The sequence below is a fragment of the Solanum tuberosum genome, unplaced genomic scaffold (genome assembly GCF_000226075.1).
Source record: "Solanum tuberosum cultivar DM 1-3 516 R44 unplaced genomic scaffold, SolTub_3.0 scf00488, whole genome shotgun sequence".
Taxonomy (NCBI): domain Eukaryota; kingdom Viridiplantae; phylum Streptophyta; class Magnoliopsida; order Solanales; family Solanaceae; genus Solanum; species Solanum tuberosum.
Genome location: NW_006239411.1, coordinates 72,168 through 93,097, shown reverse-complemented (window position 1 = coordinate 93,097; position 20,930 = coordinate 72,168). Strand labels below are relative to the sequence as shown.

The window sequence follows — 20,930 nt, the reverse complement described above, 5'->3', positions numbered from 1 at the left end:
TATACGGACTTCGATTTATTCGTTGAATCCAAACATTAAATTCATCCTAAAACACCTAAAGAAAACTACACCAAATCCCCTAAAAATTCATATTACTCCACAATATATAGGCGATCTTTTGCTAATACCCATTTGAAACATAACTTATTTGTAGAAATCTAATTTTCAAATTTTGAAACTTCGATCTTTAAAATTTTAGTTGTCAATGGCTTCAATGAAATGTCAATAGTACTTCATAGTAACTCTTATAATGGAGATAAAACAATGACTTAATATGTAAATTTTTCTAAAAATAGGGGTCATCACCAATCACTTAGCTATATATATAATACGATCACCACTACTACAATTGCCCCTTTCATCGGAGAAAGCACCAATGACTAAGCTATCAGTACATTCTAATAGTAATAAAATCACATTATGAGAATTTCAAAGCTGAATATAAATTAAACGTGTGAGAAAGAAAATGTGTGTCTTGAATATGCAAGGAATTGAAAGAAAATAGACAATATACTTAGCTCAATTATACTTTTCAAGTAATTTTCCCTGGATTAAACATGTTCATTTTATATTAGTTAACTTTGAGATTATTTGTTTTCACGAGAATACTTTAATGATGACACTTTAATTATGGATATCGTTTAAGGACATTTTTCGGTTAAATAGTCTACACATTTAGGGTGAAAAAAAAGGTCTACACATTTACACATCGGCCTGAAACATAGTGTGATCTTCTTCTCTTTTTCATTTTTCGAACACAAGTGCATTCAGATCCGGGCATGTGTCGGTTCCAGGCGTCAAAGTCGTAGGAGCAGTACTCCCTCGTCCGCAGAACGCCATTCTTCCTTTGAGATATCCCACCACGAATAGTTGCCGGTGCTGGATAGCAAAGTTCACATATATTGATGAAGAGGTGAGGCAACATGTCAGCTTCTCAAGCGCTAGGCGGTCCTTCCCGCTGTGGCTGGGTACTAGGTCCGTCTCTTGATAAGATCATCAAGAACGTCGCCTGGAGGAAACACTCGCAGCTCGTCGCCGCCTGCAAGTCCGCTCTCGACAAGCTTGATTCCGTAGTTGACGACCCTGTCGATCCAGCTTCCTGCACCCCTCTCTATGGTCTCTCTACTTCTGATACCGATTCCGTCTTGCAACCCCTCATCATGGCTCTTGATTCTGCCTCTCCTAAAGTTGTTGAACCTGCACTCGATTGCTCCTTCAGGTTGTTTTCCTTGGGCTTGATCCGCTGCGAGATCGACACCCCCACCCCTACCCCCAGCCCCAGCCCTAACCCAAGTTCCCACTCCCTCATTTTCCGCCTAATAGATTCTGTCTGTAAGTGCGGGGCTCTTGGGGACGAAGCCATCGAGCTGGCTGTTCTCAGGGTCTTACTCTCTGCCATTCGATCTCCCTACGTGCTTGTCAGAGGTGATTGCCTTGTCCATATTGTTAGGTCTTGTTACAATGTCTATCTCGGGGGAATGAATGGCACCAATCAGATCTGTGCCAAGTCCGTTCTTGCTCAGATGATGATAATTGTTTTCACCAGAGTTGAGGAGAATTCCATGATGGTGGACTTCAAGACTGCCTCTGTAGCTGAACTCTTGGAGTTCACGGATAGAAATTTGAACGAGGGAAGCTCCATACAGATCGCCCAGAATTTCCTCAATGAGATTGTGGATGTCAAGTCCAAAGAAGGCATCGCTGAATCAAAGTTGTGTTTGCAGTTGGAGTATGACAACAGTGAAAAGAAGGGTGTGCCCATTGATGGAGAGCCAGGTGAAGGAGCTGATCTGAGTGGTTACAGTAAGATTAGAGAGGATGGGTTCATGCTCTTCAAGAATTTGTGCAAGTTGTCTATGAAGTTTTCATCACAAGAGCACGCAGATGATAATATTTTGTTAAGGGGGAAAGTACTATCATTGGAGCTCCTAAAGGTTATCATGGATAATGCTGGTCCTATTTGGCGCTCAAATGAGAGGTTATTTCATTTCTATTACTACATTTGCTGATTGCTTGTCATTTTTTTTGGTTACACAGTGGTCTGCCTATTGAACTGCTGATCACACGGCCAGGGAAACTAGTTTTGTGAGTCGAGAAGTTAACCATTGTCACCAGTTTGACAATAATGTGAGTCGAGAAGTTAACCATTGTCACCAGTTTGACAATAATTTTTTCCAATTCCTTGATAATTGGAAATTCTATAGTTTTTTGTTAGCAATGAAAATCTAGTGAATTGATATGATAGTTTGCCTCCCATTAAAGAAAATCTCTAATGGCGTAGAATGTATTTTTGTTCTTACATGAAGGATGAAGGTTGAAAGAAGTTCCATAAGAACTGAGTGGTATAGCTCACAAAGTTAAAATTGTCCTAGAATGGATTATATTTGTACTAGTTTGCCATTTAAACCTTACATTTGTAAAATTTGACCAGACCTGACTTGTGGGATTACATTGGGTATGTTGTTATTGAAGACTTTGGTGTCTAGATTGGCTTGCACGCATCTCAACTTGACAATCGGTACCTATTACCTTCCTCCAACACAACTTTCTAGTAACTTTGCTCACAAAGACTTTGACAGATTGGAAGAAATTACCTAGTATTTCTTGTCTTTACCAGGATATAAACTCTAGTCTCCACTTAATTGACCATTATGCAACTCGTCTTTACCAAGATTACCTTATTATCTTATCAAAATCGATATTGTTTCCACCGGAGAAATATTTTCTTAAAGAGTTCATTAATTTATCGAGTATTAATTAGAGAGGTTTTGATGTACTTTTCTATAGGCCTCCCCCATAAGGCAAAATGACAATGATATGATCAGGTCATCTACCTTTTCTGGTCCTATATTTCTCTTCTTCAATTTTTTCCAAAATGCTTGGTTGTTGGTTCTACCTTTTCCAATCCTATATTTCTCTTCTACATCCTTCTCCAAAGTGCTTGGTTGTTGGTGTCACATGACCAAAATGGCCGTCTACAAAGGTTATATCAACAGATCAAGACTTTACAAAATATGATACTCTACAAACTCCAAAACAATAAGGAACTTTCTGTTTACACCAAAACCAAATAAAAGATCGGAGACTACTCCTCAACTGCAAGAAACTCGATTCTACACCTGCATAGCTTTCCTATTTCTCTCTCTCCAAACTACCCACATTAATGCAATCGGAACCACATTTCAGGCCCTTCGTCTTCTCCTCCTTCTCCCACTCTTCCAACTGTGCATCTAATCTTTCACAGTTCTTGGCATCACCCAAGGAGTGCAAAGCCATCTAAACATATCCCACCATAATCTCATGGTTAGCCCTCAAGTTTCTCATCTTTGTAAGAGATGTGGTTACCGTCCAATTCATAAAGGTGGGATTTCCTCAGCAGATTCACTTTCTCACTAAAATGCTTTGTATGATCTAATATTTGTGTTACAATAGTAGGGAAAGAGTCAAGTGACACTTAGTATGTATGGATAATCGGCAAAGTAATCATTTAATAGTATTATGCCCTTGGTCAGTTAAGATTTTTGCACCAACTTGCTAACCTTTTTTTTAATTCTTTCTATCACTGGGTTGTAGAATACTGTCTTTCTATAAAGATCCCAAAAGTAGACTTGGTTAGTTATTGCTGCTGCACAACCTTGAAGAAGCATTGAGTAAAATGATGAACATAATAGTGACAAGGGACTACTTGAGAATAGACTAAGTCAGTTTTAGATTGGACAACATACATATCCAATTAGCATACTTCCAGCTAGTGTCGGCAAAATGAGCCCATATTTTGGTAACCCTTCCTTGTTATTCCATAAATTTATTTTATATTGAAAAGTTATAGGTATTTTTTTTGACTTCGATGATACAATAAACTAAAGGCGGAATGACCTGGGAGACCCTTATACTTGGCTCCATTTGTTACCTGGACTCTTCTACTCACAATTTTGCCAATTGAACACTTACAGTTTTTAAAACACAGTATTTTAAACTCCTCTAATCATGTGGATAACACCTCACTATCCACATCAAAAATATATTGCAACATCATTTTTTTTATTACAAATAATATTTTTGTAAAAGAAATCTCAAACTAATCTCCAAAATCCTTTCTTTTTTGACTTCTTTCCATTTTTTCTTTTCTTCCCATATTTTTCATCTATTTTGCTACTAATCATTCATTGTTTTTCTTTCCTAGTGAATTTTTTTCGTTGAAGAGGAATTAGAGATAAGCAAAGCTTTGTTATGTTTTTTATTCTAAATTTTGCTATTTGAATGGTGGTGAGAAATAAAGTGACTAAAATGGAGGATGAGAGAAAGAAGAGGAGACCAAAAATGGGTCATTATAGAAAACTCTTCAAAAATGCTCTCAATAAAATTGCCTTACATTTAGAAAGAATCTCAAACATATGTTTTTCAAAATCCCATCTAAAATCCGCATCTATTTCACAATTAAGAACCTCTTACCCCCCACCCCCACTCTTTTACCCAAATCTAAATAAATATCTTTTTCCCAATCATTATAGAACTCTCAAATGATAGGTAGCATATGAGAAGAGAAAGAGGAAAAATTATCTGCAAGAGTATTGGAAGAGACTGAAGAAGATGTGTGTGTGGTGAGGTGGGGGTTGGGTGAAATTATGAGGAGGAAGAAGAAGAAACGTACAACATTTGGGAATGAATGTTGGCTTGTAAAGCTTCCTTTTCCTCCTCTGTTATAACTGGATATTGGGCATCTTGAAGAGTAGGCCTCCATTGAGCAGTTTCAGTACAATTTTTTTATAGAAATCAATGATTTCCTCTTCAATTTTGTGTGGCTCTTGAGTGATTTCTCCCTGTACCATGAGCTGATCTATGTTATTATATCTTCTATGTGCATTTGCTATTCTGTGAAAAAACTTGGTGTTCTTGTCCCCTTCTTTGAGCCACAAGGCTCTTGATTTTTGTCTCCACAAACTTTCTTCCCTCTTGACCAGCTCCTCATACTCCGACATAATCCCTGCCTTCTTTGTTATCTCTTCCTCTGTGAGAATTCTATCTTCTCTATTTGCATCAATTATTGCCATTTGTTCAAGTAGCTTTTTCCGCTGATTGCTCAGATTTCCAGTATCACGTTTCCTCCATTCCTTTAGTTTAGTTTTAACAGCTTTGAGTTTGGATGCTAAAACATGGCCAGGTCTTCTAGTGAAGTTGAAAGAGTCCCACCATTCTTTCACTCTGTCAACAAAACCTTCTCTCTCAAGCCAGTAGTTTTCAAATTTGAAATAGTTCTTTTTTCTCTCCCAAGATCCACCCAACAAGGCTAATGGAATGTGGTTTGAACTCAATCTTTGGAGGGGTACTTTTTTCAAATTATTGAAGTTAGCATCCCATTCTTCTGAAATCAATATCCTATCAATTCTGGATGCTGCTTCATGTTGTTCCCCTTTGAACCAAGTGTAAGTAGCATCCTCTAGTTGCAAATCAATCAACTTCATGTCTTCAATGAAATCTGAAAATTCTTTCATGCCTTTTGTTCTATTGTTACAATTCTTTTTCTCAGAATTGAACCTTGATACATTGAAATCCCCACATAGAGCCCATGGTCCCTCTATCAGACTCCTCAGTGCTCATATTTCTTCCCAAAGCAATCTCCTTTCCTTGTAGCAATTAGGAGCATATACTCAGTTGTCCAGCTCTATGTGGGCTTATACTTATTTTCTGGGGCATAGTACAACTCTTAGGCCTGGACAAGAGGCCCAAATCTGATCTTAGATTTAAATGAGTCATGTGCAAGTCACATGTCTCATTGAAACTTACCCCTCCAGCTGTCTTTCTCTTACAACCCACATGTTGTTTCTGACCAAAATTCCTTAATTGATGGGATTCTAGTACAGAATTACAGCTTGCACTTTGGATTATCCTCTGGGTAAAACCTTGTACTGGATTCAACCTTGTTTCTTCTCCATTGGTTCCATAACCTGATTCCGGTGTTATTTCAAACCTGGGTTTGCACTCCACCTATATCGGAAAGTGGTAAGTAATTCCGTTCCGTTCTATGGAGACCTCCTTGGGTATTTTCCTATCGTCGCTGGCCACCAGAATTCTTGCCCACTTCATGTGGTTTTTTAGCTCTGTTTCTTCCTCAGTTGCGATCCATCCTCCACAGACTTCTCCAATTTCTTGGAATACTTTCTAAGACCACAAGTGCAGGGGAATGCCTACCACTCTAATCCAAGTTTCTTTGCATGTTAAGGAGTTTGGGATGCTTCCTATTAAAGAAGGTTTTTAGTTTTCGTGCCTGAGATCATGTTCCACTTTACTCCTCTTCAGTTTTTTTCTGTACTTCTTCTTTTCACTACTCTGCTTTCAACTGTAATGAGTGGATGAGTGCTGTGTTTTCAGTGGTAGTGACTAGTGACTGTTCTGCTTTTTCTTTTTTTTCCAAGGTTAATCTTTAAAAAAATTGAGCTTTTTGACTAGGCAAATGGATGGAGGACCTTGGATCGGAAGGAGGAGGAGAAAATGCAAGGCATGGAACATGGTCGCACTCGCATTAATGTGGGTGGTGTGGAGAGAGAAATTAGAGCGTTTTTGAGGGGTAGAGTTGAGTTTTTCTCAATTGAGAAATAGCGACGGTCCCTTTATTTTCTTTTGGTGCACCTTTAGAGTTCCTAATTGTATATAAGATTGGGTGGAGTTCGTTGAGAATCATTTATTATTGTAGATTCTTTACCTTTTTGGTATACCCCTTGTATTTGGCCAATTTTTTGGCCATGTTTATGAATGAAAATACGCTTACCTGATCAACAACAAAAAAACAAACTCCTCGACATTGCCAATTCTTAGTTGTATATTTTCAAACATGAATTAGTGAATGAGACTCTCATTCTACTACAATTTAAAACCTGGGGATGTGCTTATAACTTTATTGATTTTTTTTTATGAAATAATAGATTTCATTTTTGGCATCACGTAGATGCATAGATTACAAAAGTTATGTAAGCAAAAGTAGTATAAGCTACTTTTCATCGGTAACTATGGCAAGACCATAGAACTAACTAAGTCTAAAAAGTTATCAGGGAGACCATAGAGCTAACTAAGTCTAAAAAGTTATCAGGGGAATCTACAGGTGAGACATTGTGCCAACTATATAAATAAGGAGAAATGGTCTAATGGACTCTTATACTTGTATGAGTTTGTATGCTAGATCCTTCTATGAATTTGTATTCTAGATCCTTCTACTTGATTTTTTGCCAACTGAATCCTTAAACTCAATTAAAATGAGACTTTTAAACTCTCTGACCATTGATAGAGCTTATATGACATTTATTTTGCCGACTCATTTACAACACTGGTATCGAACTTTAAAAAGCGAGTGAAAGCAATGAATTTGCTTTAGCAAAATATAAATAATAAAAAAAGAAATCAAAGTTCCCAACCCCTCCTTTCATCGTCATCCCCAAACCCTAGCCGTTGTCACTTCCGTAGATGCTTAGCAGCCAACCCATTCTCTATGCCATGGCGGAAGACCAACCAGCCAAGGAAGAGAACGTTAAGAAGTTCAGCTACAATGGAGTAGATCTGGATTCTCTTCTTGACATGTACACTGATGAGCTTGTTAAGTTTTTTCGTGCTCGTCCTCGCAGAAGGTTTTAGAGGGGTTTGAAGAGGAAGCCTATGGCTTTGATCAAGAAGCTCCACATGGTGGAACGTGAGACCCTACCAGGTGAGAAGCCAAAGGTTGTGAGAACACATTTGAGGAACATGATCATTGTTTCTGAGATGATTGTAAGCGTTATTGGTATCTACAATGGAAAAAGAATTAGGGGAATGGAGATGGTGGGTGTTAAGGGTGGTTGTGGGTGGAGGGAGGGGGAGGAAAGGTGAGAGATATAATTATTTTATTTTATTTTTTAAATAGAAAACTTATTATTTTTGTCTTTTATAGGGTAACATTTTTGTTAATAATTTAAAAATAGTTGTGAAATAATTATGACATGACATTAATATATCTGATGTGGATATGACATGTCATTTATGTAAGGGAGAATGAGTTACACACATGGTTGGAAGGGTTTATAAAAGTCTTATTTTAATTAACTTTAAGAGTTCAATTGACAAAGGATTAAATAGAAGGGTCTAGAATACGAACTCATACAAGTATAAGGGTCCATCAAACCATATCCATACATGGATCCATATCCCAAATCTTAAAAATTAAATCATAAAAGATCCGACCTCTAAATCCGCACCCGAGTCCGAGCAACTTAGATAAATAGGGTCTTTGTGTAATAATGTAGACACAACAATTCAATAATATTCTTCTCTTATATTTCTCACTCTCTTTTAGCCACCTCTTCAAAGTCCAAAGCTAAATTGGTTTTCTGTAACAATTCATCATCTGTAGGACTTATTTGTTCTTGGATAGTCTCCAAATTGGCAATTTGGTAGGAGCTCCTCCTTTTGCTGTTTCCAGTTCCCCTTGTTAGTTCTACTCCACTGGTTCAAATTTCCTTTGAGCATTTTAACTTTCAGCTAGAATGTAGCCAGGTCTGCCACTGACTTTGAAAGGGATCCACCATATTTTCTTGTTTGATGTTAACAAACTGTTCCTCCCATTGAGAGGAAAAAAGAAATCTGTCGATCCTAGATGCCGAGTTGCGGTTTTACCCTTTTCTTGTGTAGAAGTCATTTGGCTAATCTGGGTTCTAAAGAACTGAAGATAATAATATGTTGATGTATCTTTTTTTTATTTTTTGAAATATGTTAACGTATCTTTTTTCTTCCCCTAAAAAAAGAAAAAGAAAATGCTGAAATATCAGGTTTACTCATGGCTTAACTTTGTTTTTTAAGTACAGGTTTCTTAATGTTATCAAGCAATTTTTGTGCTTGTCGTTGTTGAAGAACAGTGCACTATCTGTGATGACGATCTTTCAACTTCTTTGTTCAATATTCAAGAACTTATTATCAAAATATAGATCTGGGTTGAAATCAGAAATTGGAATCTTCTTCCCCATGCTCATCTTGCGTGTGCTGGAGAATGTGCTTCAGCCTAGTTTCTTGCAGAAGATGACTGTTTTGGGATTGCTGGAGGAGATATCTAAGGATCCTCAGATTATCATTGATGTATTTGTCAACTATGATTGTGATGTCGATGCTCCTAACATATTTGAGAGGTATTTTCTGAGAATTCTATTTCAACTAATTGTTTAGTTAGATCATATTGAGTAATGGTTTAGTTCATCAGTCATAACTACTGTTGCATTCATTTTTCAAGCTTCTAAGTTGGTTATCAACATTTATTTTGACATTGCATTAATTTTTCAAGCTTCTTAGTTGATTTTGATAGTCACCACATAAAGTCGAACTCATGGTCCTCGAGTCATATTATGTTTTTGGTTACAATAAAATGTTTCTCTTTGTCGTCAGGTATGTACTGGAATATCAAGTTCAAGATACAACTTGACTTCCGAGTCTTCAATAGTTTTTTACTCGGTCTATCGATTTGACTCCCAAGGTTTACTTAGTTCCAAAGTTCTTCTCTGACTCTCCGAGTCTTGTTGTTCTCATTACATGAATAGTGATAACTTCATTTAGTATTACATGCTGGATATAGAAAAATCACGTTTTCCATATTAAGTTCAGACCATATGTCTATAGTTTTTGCTGTAATGGTATGCGAAGGAGGATGGGACACACCTTTAGATCATATGCTAAGGGCGATTGACTTCGGGGTAAGGTGGTGTAGTGCTGAGGTAGCTGTCAAAAGGAACATTGTCTAGCAAGATGTACACCTAAGAAGGAATAATTGAAGGCTAAACAAAGCGGTTTATGGGAAGGTGAAGGGAAAAATAAGGGAGCTAATTTCCCCGAGTTTGAGGAATTAGAGAGTAAATAAGGGAAGAGAGTGATCTAGAAGAAAAACATTGCTGGTCACTCCATTCTATAAGGGAAGCTGTAGATATCCTCTCGTTGGTTAGTTCTATAACATTTTCCCTTCATTATGGTACAAATTTTCTATGACATAACACTATTGAACACTCATCAATAGTGTATTGGACAACATTCCCACCTATTTTATGTCTCTACTCCTTATGCCAGCTGAGGTGAAACAGTGACTGGACAAAATCAGGAGAGATTTTCTCTGGGAAGGCAACAACAGGGACCACAAAATTCACCTTGTTAAATGGGCCAAAGTCACTTTGCCAAAACAATATGGAGGATTGGGGATCAAAGACTTGGCTTTACATAACAAGTATATGCTATTGAAATGGCACTGGAGAGACAATCAAGAGACGGCTGACTTGTGGAAGGAAGTGCTCCAAGCAAAGTATGGTAGTGATAGTCATTGGTGCTCTAATAAAGTCAGTACCTCTTATGGTACGGGGTCTGGAGAGATATAAGGAAACTGTGGGAAATATGCTTCAGTGATGCCTCACTTATGGTGGGAAATGGGGAACATATTCTGTTTTGGGAAGATATTTGGCTAGGAGACATTCCTCTAATTAATGCTTTTCCAAGCATTTTCCAGATTGCATCTAATCCAGACTCAACCATCTCACAGTACAGGGAAGACAATGTGTGGAATCTTCCCTAAGGAGAAATCTTAATGACTGGGAGTTGAAAGAGGTTTTTAGTCTCATGGCCACCATTCAGACTAGTGCAATCAACCATCAAAGTAGGGACAAACTCATCTGGAGAATAGCAGGGATGGATCCTACTCAGTTAAAGCATGCTACCTTCAACAAAGCTCCAAAAAGACCTTAATTGATCAATGGCCATGGAAATTAATCTCGAGAACTAAGTTGCCACCTAAAGTTATTTGTTTCAGTTGGATTACTCGAAAAGACTCTTGCTTGATTCAGAATAATCTCATGAGGAGGAAATTCCAAATAGTCACAGATGCTACATGTGCTTATGCAACTTATAATCTATTAATCACCTGTTCCTTCATTGCACAGTTGCAACAGGACTATGGACATGTTCTTCTCAGTTTTTGGACTCACTTGGGTCATGCCAAGATCATTGAGAGGGAGCTTTTGTGTGTTGGAGTTCTTGGAAAGTTGGGAAGTCCATCAAGCAGATCTGGTCTTTGGTTCCAGCCTGTATTTTGTGGTGCTTATAACAAAGGTTGTTTTAATGGCATCCCAACTCCCATCTCTACCCTTATTGCAAGATGTTTGATTACTCTTTATGGTTGGGTTAATCTCTCTCCTGTACTTGGTGTCTACTCTTTCCTGGAATTTATCAGTTCCATAGATCTCTGCTGTTAGCTGTTTAGATAGCTTTTTTCCTTTTTGGGAGCTGATATTTTCTTTCTTTTGTAACCTGTGCATCTGCTTGATGCTTTGTTAATGACATTCTTCTTACTTCATCAAAAAAATCATTTCAATGTATCACTCTGTTCTCCCGTTACAAGCCTAGATATTGAATTGTTTGCATTTTGACTACCACAATCCTGTCTAATCTCACCTCAACTTCACTCTTCTTATATTACTAAACTTGTGGTGCATATATTCAGTCTTACTTCTACTTGTCCTAAAACCCTACTCTCTAGAGTGCTTCTCCATAGTAAAAAATTTTGGTTGACATCCTCGTTTGTTTCATCGCTTAGCCTAATATCTTTGGCAATAGTCAATACTGGACCTTATCTTGTATTGTGTTTGTATTGTGTTAGAGAAAACATCTCCCCAATCTCCGAGCTTCTATCAATCACACTGCTGTTTTCAACTTTTGAGATACTCACAATTACAATCTGGAATCGTCAGACACTTTCATTTGTATTTCCTCTTACTCTTATCTGAGTAGTTCACGATCTCTGATGAATTTTCCTACTGCTCCTTCTATTTGGAAATCTAAGGTTCTATTTAAAATAGAGGCTTTTGTGTCCTAATGCTGCCTCTAAGATGGTATAATTAAAAAAATCTTAAATCAGAAGTATGGATTACTGCCTCATGTGCAGGTAGGGCATTCTAACTTATTTCTGTATTATTCTTTGGCTAGGAATTATATCTGTTTAGGACATTTTTTTTAAAAAAACACACTTTTTTAATTTGTCCCTAGGGCTTTGGTCTAGTGACATGCGATGTGTGAGTCGTGTGCATGCCATTAGGTCAAACCCTGTTGCAGATGAAGTCTAATAGTCAAATGGATAAAGAAAGGTTGAGGGGCAGACCCATTATTCATCTAGTTTCAGAAGCGTCACTGACCCTGGGATTTCTCGATTATAAAATATAGTGCTGATGGTTAGAACGTTAGGTGTATAAGTTCATAAGTTATATATTGCCCCACTTTGAAGGAATATCATATGTATTGTGTTTGACACCTATAATAGGCATTTCTTTATCAAACCATCAATGCATCGCCTCTCATATTTCTGTGTCAGAGAAAGTTACCAATTTCAAAAAATAAAATAAAATATTTCTGTGTCAGAGATCAGAAATAGGATGATTATCTTATTCTCACATAGTTCAATAAAGAATATGAACTCAAACCAGTGAGTTCAAGAGTAAGATTGTGTCCTTAGCTCATTGGCAATTTTGAACAAATTACTGTGGTATTGTTGGTATGGCTAGAGCTTGCAAACACAACTTTATAAGCAGTCACTTTGAATAAGACTGGAAGCCTGCCTCCTTATCCCTTGCTTGGCTACAAGTCAATACTTTTTCAGTTTTCTCTTTTGCATCAATGCACATGCATGTCTTTTCTCTTTTGCATCAATGTACATGCATGCCTTTTCTCTTTTGCAGCAATACACATGCATGGTTTTTCTCTTTTGTATGTTGATATCACCTAAATTGAATTAAAACAGCTTTAATTCCATCAGATATTTGCAGGACTGTTAATGGTCTTCTTAAAACTGCTCTTGGTCCGCCTCCCGGTTCCACTACTACGCTGTCCCCAGTCCAAGATATTACATTTCGTTCTGAATCTGTGAAATGCTTGGTCACAATTATTAAGTCAATGGGGATGTGGATGGACCAACAACTGAAGGTAGGGGACCCTAATCAAGATAAGGTGTCTGATCATGAAGTTTCAGAAGCGGCTATCAGCGTCAGTGAAGAGGGTAACATAGACTATGAGCTGCATCCGGAAGCAAATTCTGAATTTTCTGGTGCTGCTGCCTTGGAGCAACGCCGTGCTCATAAATTAGAAATACAGGTTTATCATCTTGCATTAGCACATTCCCTTAGCTTCATTTGCTGCTTTCATACACTTTGTGTTACTTGAGGTATGGTTAAGTACTGACAACTCTAAATGGATCAAATGCAGAAAGGCGTTTCACTGTTCAACAGAAAGCCTTCAAAGGGTATTGATTTCTTAATGAGCACCAAAAAGATTGGGAATTCCCCAGAAGATGTAGCTTCTTTTCTGAAAAATACCACTGGGTTGAATCCAACCATCATTGGTGATTATCTGGGTGAAAGAGAGGAGTTTCCTCTGAAAGTTATGCATGGATATGTCGATTCTTTTAATTTTGAAGGTATGGACTTTGGTGAATCAATCAGATATTTCCTTCGAGGGTTCAGATTACCTGGTGAAGCTCAGAAGATTGACCGTATAATGGAGAAGTTTGCGGAGCGCTTTTGTAAATGCAATCCTAACTCTTTTACCAGCGCAGATACAGCTTATGTGCTTGCTTACTCTGTGATAATGCTCAATACAGATGCACATAATAGCATGGTGAAAGATAAGGTATCCTGGGAATCTCTCTGAAGTGTTTCTCATAGTTGTATGATTCACTGCATGTATTCTTGAATTCTACCATTGTTGTCTACTACCATTCATTTCTAAAAACTAATTATTTTTTTTGAAAACTACTACGTTCATTCATTTCTTACCCTTAAGGGTGTTTTCGTTTAGAAGGTTATGCATGGATTATTAATGAATGGATCTCAATGCAGGAACAGTAATATAGGGATTATTTCTTGTTAGATGTTAGTTTGATATGTTACATATTAGTATACAATGTATAATTTAAAATGTGTTTTACTTTTTAAACAAAATGTTTTTTTTTAATAGGTAACAACTTTGTATTATAGACCAATGCTTCGGTAGTACTGAAAATGCCCTTTACGAAGAAAATGTAAAAACTGACAGCTAAGAAAGTGAACAATCCTAACAAAAGTATAAAACTTCTAGGATTGATTCTGCATCTACAGGGGAACTCTTTGAACACCAGGAACAGAGAAGCAAAATACAATCTGTTTTAATCTTATGTAAGGTGCTACTTCTGTCCTCAAAACATTTGGAGTTCCTTTGTTTCTAAGAGGTCCACCAAATGCAAGCTGGAATGGTCCTCCAGTAGCTTCTATACCTTGCCCCAATCCTAGCTTCCTCCCAGCTAGAAAGAGTGTCAACAATTTTGCTAGGCATTGTCCTGTGTATGCCTGAGACTGATGAAAATCTTCCATAGTTGGTCAGTGATTCTGCTGTGTAAATACAGATGACCAACCCTGTCCAGTATTACTGGTTGGAGAGTGTAATTTTTTGTCTGTCTTAACGTTCATATTAAGTCTATGCACCAAGTCATCTTAACTTTGTTATGCACGTAGATGATACTTGTAAAATAGTGGGATTGGTATTTGCTTCTTTTTTGACTTTTAACTATTGTATTTCTCCATTTAGATGACAAAAGCTGATTTTATCCGGAACAATCGGGGGATCGACGACGGGAAGGATTTACCTGAAGATTATTTGGGTGCTCTTTATGACCAAATTGTGAGAAACGAGATAAAGATGAAAGCAGATTCTTCCGTGCCACAGAACAAGCAGGGGAACAGTCTTAATAAGCTGTTGGGCTTGGATGGTATACTGAACCTAGTATGGAAGCAGAGAGAGGAAAAACCACTGGGTGCAAATGGAGTTCTCGTGAGGCATATTCAAGAGCAGTTTAAAGTAAAATCTGGAAAATCTGAGTATGATTCAGTTCTACATATTGGCTTATGAATCTACTTTTCATATGTACTGATTGTATGATGATAGGATTCTGATTCTTTCTTTATCATCTGCTGACAAATTAGTTTTTCATTTCGATGAATTGCTGCAGTGTGTAGAACTGGGAAATTGTGTGCATAGATAGGGTTTAGTTATACATAATGTCAAGCTGGCCTCATGTGCGTTCGTATCACGGATTTTCTCTTTTAGGTGAATAAATACAGATAAACTTATATCTTATCCTGTTGCAGGTCTGTCTATTATGTCATTGCAGATCCAGCTATATTGAGATTTATGGTAGAAGTCTGCTGGGGTCCCATGCTTGCTGCTTTCAGTGTCACCCTAGACCAGAGTGATGATAAGAATGCCACTTCTCAATGTTTGCTAGGGTTCAGGCATGCTGTGCATATTACAGCTGTGATGGGTATGCAGACGCAGAGAGATGCTTTTGTCACCTCTATGGCAAAGTTCACTAATCTTCATTGTGCGGCCGATATGAAACAAAAAAATGTTGATACAATGAAAGTAATTTCCATTTCCTTGATTTCTGTCATGTCATTTACAATCTTATGCCCAGACAGTGATATACCTGCTGCAGATGAAGAGTCTTCATGAAAATAAATGCACACCATTTACCTTTTTTTAATAAAGATTTTTTTTTTATTGATGTGGGAAGAACTCCCATGTACAAACATCCACCAAAAGGTAGAGAAACTCTTTGGTGCACTACAAAGAAACCAGAAACAAGAAACTATTCCTCAACTATAAAAGTCATGGTCAACTCAATCAAAAGCTTTTCTACTAATCTGAAACCATGCAGAATAACATCCTTTTAATTTGCATGCAGACAATAATGTCGATTGCCATTGAAGATGGGAATCATCTTCATGAAGCGTGGGAGCATATATTGACATGTCTATCTCGATTTGAGCATCTGCAGTTGCTGGGGGAGGGAGCGCCATCTGATTCCTCCTTTTTTACTACCTCGGGCTCTGAATCTGAGGAAAAAACATTGAAGCCAGCTGGATTTCCATCTCTGAAGAAAAAAGGGACACTCCAGAATCCAACTGTTGCTGCTGTTGTTCGAGGGGGTTCATATGACAGTGCAGCTGTTGGAGCTAACTCTCCAGCATTGGTGACTCCAGAACAGATAAATAACTTCATTTCAAACTTGAACTTACTTGATCAGATCGGCAACTTTGAACTAAATCACATATTTGCTCATAGCCAAAGGCTGAACAGTGAAGCAATAGTAGCTTTTGTCAAGGCCCTTTGCAAAGTTTCAATGTCAGAACTACAGTCTCCAACAGATCCCCGTGTATTTAGCCTTACAAAAATTGTTGAAGTTGCGTAAGATTCTGTCTGTGAACTCATCAAATTATACCTCACAAAGACAGAAAATTTAGAATTTGAATATGATGAAAGTATGATCTTGATTTTGCAGGCACTATAACATGAACCGTATCAGATTAGTGTGGTCCCACATATGGAGTGTTCTTTCAGAGTTCTTTGTGGCTGTTGGTTTGTCAGAAAATCTTTCTGTTGCAATTTTTGTTATGGACTCATTACGACAACTTGCTATGAAGTTTTTAGAACGAGAGGAACTGGCGAACTACAACTTTCAGAATGAATTTTTGAGACCATTTGTTATTGTTATGCAGAAAAGTAATTCTGCTGAAATCAGGGAGTTGATAGTTCGTTGTATTTCTCAAATGGTTCTGAGTCGTGTCAATAATGTAAAATCTGGGTGGAAGAGTGTTTTTATGGTAATTATCACGTCCTTAGTTCAAGTTCTTACACTCTTTTTTCTTTTATCATTAGCAGCTGCTAATAACTAGAGTATTGGTACCAATAGAATTTCCTCTTCTTTTCAAACTGCTTTAAAATGTTTTTTCTTGAGCACCTCTCTACCTCCAAAGGTAGGGGTAAGGTTTGCACACACACTACTCTCATCCTAAGAAAAAGAGACTTTAGAGGCTTGTGGTCTAAAATAAATCTTAGATATTTGTGTGGCTATATATCATTTTATTAAAGGTAAAAGGGTTTTTTTAAGTTGACTTGCTTCTAATTGTGGAAAGGTGACATTCTTTTTGGGATAGACCAAAAAGGAAGGGTGCGACATAAATTGGGACAGAGGGAGTAATATTTAACCGTATAGTTGTCTTTTGGTTGGTACTGAAACGGAACCTGGGATGTGATGGGCCTTTATACGCACCTTTGCAGGTTTTTACAGCTGCTGCTGCAGATGAAAGGAAGAATATTGTGTTGCTGGCCTTTGAAACAATGGAAAAGATCGTACGGGAATATTTTCGTTATATCACCGAGACTGAAGCATTGACTTTTACGGATTGTGTTAGATGCCTCATCACCTTCACAAACAGCAGATTCAACAGTGATGTCAGCCTCAACGCTATTGCTTTTCTCCGTTTCTGTGCTGTCAAACTTGCAGAAGGGGGCCTTGTTAGCAACGAGAAAAACAAAAATAATGATTCATCCATTCCAGTGGCCGAAAAAGAAGCTTCAGATGGGCTAATCTTCACAGATAAGGATGACTATATGCCTTTCTGGGAGCCTCTGCTCACAGGTATGTTGTTGCTTTTCTTTTTCCATACTTCTACCTTTCTGGAAACATTAAACCATTCTTATCAGTGAATCCTGACGAGTTGTATCATGCAGTAACAAGTGGCTAATACAGCAGGGTGTCCTTACACTTTTGTGGAATGACCAATTTTCTAAGTCAAATTAGTTCACCTCCTTTCTGCATAATCCTCACACCTTTAAGACTGGAGGACCCAAGGAAATTTGATTATGAGAATATTCTGAACTGTAAATGAATTTCAGAGTTTAAAAAATTGTGGACTGCACATGTAAATTCTAAGTTATATGGACGTCTAGATATAATAACCTTCTAACTGAAATATCAGAAGTGGCAGTTTTCTGTTATAGTAATTATCCCCATTTATATTTACTGGGGAGTTCCAAACTGTTTCAGGGTTATCAAGACTGACTTCAGATCCTCGATCAGCTATTAGAAAGAGTGCATTGGAAGTTCTGTTCAACATCTTGAAGGACCACGGCCATCTCTTCCCACGCCTATTCTGGATTAATGTCTTCAAGTCTGTAATCTACCCAATATTCAGTCCAGTAAATGATAGCCCAGAAGCTGAAGTGAAATATGACCAGTCATTTAAATCCAGATACATACCACCACCAGATGGATGCTTATGGGACTCTGAAACTTCTGTGGTGGCAGCTCAATGTTTGGTGGATTTATTTGTTAATTTCTTTGATATCGTGAGGTCTGAATTGCCTAGTGTAGTCTCTATAATGGTAGGATTCATACAAGGTTCTGGCAAGGATCCTGCAGCCACTGGGGTAGCTTCTGTAATGCGGTTGGCAGGTGATTTGAGAGGCAAATTCTGTGAAGAGGAATGGGAAGTTATCTTTCTAGCTCTGAAAGAAGCTTCATATTCCACTCTACCCAATTTTCTGAAGCTTTTGAGAACAATGGACAACATTGAGATATCTACTAGTCAGTCCGAAAATGATATGGAAACATCTTCTGGGGCTGGATTGGTATATGATGAATCAGAGGATGACAACCTGCATACTGCGGGATATGTTGTTTCAAGGATGAAGGACCATATAGCGGCTCAGTTGCGCATCATACAGGTTCTTCGTGCACCTTTCCCTACTCACTGCATATAGCGGCTGTGTGTATAGTGTTTGTCACCTTATTTGGTGTTGTTTCCATGGTCAATTATTATGGATAGAATATTATTCATTAAGATAAGATGCACGTTGATCCTTTGAAGGGTTGAAAAAATGGATGCACATGGGCATGTTTCTTTGTGCTGTGATAATTCTTATTCTCTGCTCTGCATTTTCTAGGTAGCCTGTCCTTGTTTCTTCAGAAACTCTTTGACTTACATAGCAAAAACATGCAGAATGAGAACTACCAGTCTTAGTGCGCTTATTAAATATGGAAAGATGAGAAGACCAGTATAAAAGATAATCTAGTTCGGGGTTGAGTCACTAATGGGATCGATGGATCTGTGTTTTGATACCAAGTGAATAAATGGACATTGACCCTTAATTGCCAAAGTCAATATAAGGACACCACAATCCATTCCCTCTACATTGCCAGCCAGTAGTGTGACAATATCATGATTGAAAGTTATAAAATAGGAATAAACATAGTTCATGCATTAACCTTGGGATAATTCTTAGCTTCCTTTCTTTATCTATGAACTGTTTGGACAGGTATTTTAAGAGTTTCCATGTTCTGGTACTTTCTATAAGTTCTTGAACAATAGAGCAGTTAACAAATTAAAGTAGGATGAACTAACTGTTTACAGAAGAGTTATGTTAAATACACTGTTGGCATCATCAAATTAGAGAACAACATGATTCACCTTGCTTCTTATTCATTATGCTGCTAATTTTCGATGTACAGGTTTCATCTGATCTCTACAAGATGTGTCGGCAATCGATATCAGCTGATACTGTCAATGTCCTCCTTGGAATCTATTCAGCTATCACTTCTCATGCTCAGCAATTGAAATCTGAGAAAGTTGTACAAGTGGAGCTGCAAAAAGCATGTTCTATCCTTGAGATACCAGAACCTCCGTTGGTATTTTTTGAAAATGAGTCCTACCAGAATTACCTCAATTTCTTGCATGGGCTGCTTGTGAGCAATCCATCATTCGTCGAAGAGAAGAATATAGAACCAGAACTTGTGGGTGTATGTGAAGAAATTCTACGTGTATACTTGGAATGTGCTGGGTTGAACTCTGTCAAGAAGAAACCAGATGATAAGGCAATATACCAGTGGAATCTTCCCTTGGGATCAGCCAAGAAGGAAGAACTGGTAGCAAGGACTCCCTTGGTTCTGTCAGTACTACGCATTCTGTGCAGTTGGCAAACGGATTCTTTTAGGAAGTACATTTCTCAGTTGTTCCCATTAATGATAGATCTTGTTCGGAGTGAGCATAGCTCTGGAGAAGTCCAGATTGAACTAAGCCATTTTTTCCAATCCTGTATCGGCCCCATTATTATGAAATTGTGATCTATGCCATTTAGTGAACTGTTCTTGGGTCAGAATTTAAAATCTGGTAAGCATAGATCCCTCTACTTGGAAGCTTTGTTTTCAAGGTTACTTACATGAACCTCCTTCATACTTTAACATAACTAGATACCTCATTTTCACCTAATGGTTAATAGATCGGCGGGAATTTTCTTCATCAATGCTTACAAGGTACTGTTTTTGGTATTTGTGCATATTAATCTCTTCGCCTAATTGCTGTTCCTCCAAACACATTTTTCTCTTTTCTTTATTAACTATTTTGTTATTTTTATCATCTCTCGAGTCCACGCCAGTTGAGATACTAAGTGGATCTCCAAACAGTGTGCTTCACCTGGTTCGTAGATACATGAAATTAAGTGGACCTCTCAGATGTTATACGTAGCATTTCAGAGCCTTTGATTTAATGTTAAAGTTTTTACTTATATATATTTTTTCATGAAGCAAATGGAAAATTGCTTTCTACTTGCCATTGAAGCTTGTATCAGCTTTAGTTTTCCTCTTTGGGTTTTCAGTTCTTGTATCTAATCAAATTATAGCTAGGCTTGAACTTGAGCCGGAGTTAAAAAGTGTGAAGCTGAAACGTGTGGCTCTTTAATATTTATAATAAATACATTTAAAAATAATATAACCATTACTAGTTGAAATTGGTAATCGCATTAAATTGATTTAATTATATAGAATACTAGGTAATTTGTCTGCCCTTCACGCGGTCATAAATAATAATTACATTGAACTTGCAAATAATTCTTTACTAATATTCATACATTAAAAATAATGGAAAAAATAGGTTCTTAAAAAATATTTGCAATACTCTAGCATGAATTTGATTATTTGTCCATATCACATAACTCTAGAACCTCTAATTAATGAATTGTTTAGGAAATAATCATTGGTTGTTTAATCAACATTAAAAGGAAAATAAAGAAGAAAATAAAAATAT

At 37.4% G+C, this 20,930-nt stretch overlaps 1 protein-coding gene across 1 annotated transcript; it reads left to right on the top strand.

Annotated features, from left to right (window-relative positions):
* Positions 1 to 695: 695 nt before the first annotated feature.
* On the top strand, positions 696 to 20,151 carry LOC102590847 (brefeldin A-inhibited guanine nucleotide-exchange protein 1). The gene is made up of 11 exons (XM_006364271.2): positions 696 to 1,978; positions 8,826 to 9,143; positions 12,804 to 13,128; positions 13,240 to 13,662; positions 14,596 to 14,885; positions 15,156 to 15,429; positions 15,752 to 16,254; positions 16,349 to 16,670; positions 17,128 to 17,488; positions 17,897 to 18,576; positions 19,361 to 20,151. The coding sequence occupies exons 1-11, from the start codon at positions 924 to 926 to the stop codon at positions 19,970 to 19,972; spliced, it is 5,163 nt and encodes a 1,720-aa protein (XP_006364333.1). The 5' UTR covers positions 696 to 923; the 3' UTR covers positions 19,973 to 20,151.
* Positions 20,152 to 20,930: the final 779 nt, after the last annotated feature.

What these genes read in the sequence shown, in the direction of transcription:
- LOC102590847 (XM_006364271.2), top strand. Translation starts at nt 924, where the DNA reads ATGTCAGCTTCTCAAGCGCTAGGCGGTCCTTCCCGCTGTGGCTGGGTA. An exon ending in GTAAAATCTGGAAAATCTGA is followed by an intron (nt 14,886 to 15,155) that starts GTATGATTCAGT and finishes ATCCTGTTGCAG; the next exon opens with GTCTGTCTATTATGTCATTG. An exon ending in ACAAAAATTGTTGAAGTTGC is followed by an intron (nt 16,255 to 16,348) that starts GTAAGATTCTGT and finishes TTGATTTTGCAG; the next exon opens with GCACTATAACATGAACCGTA.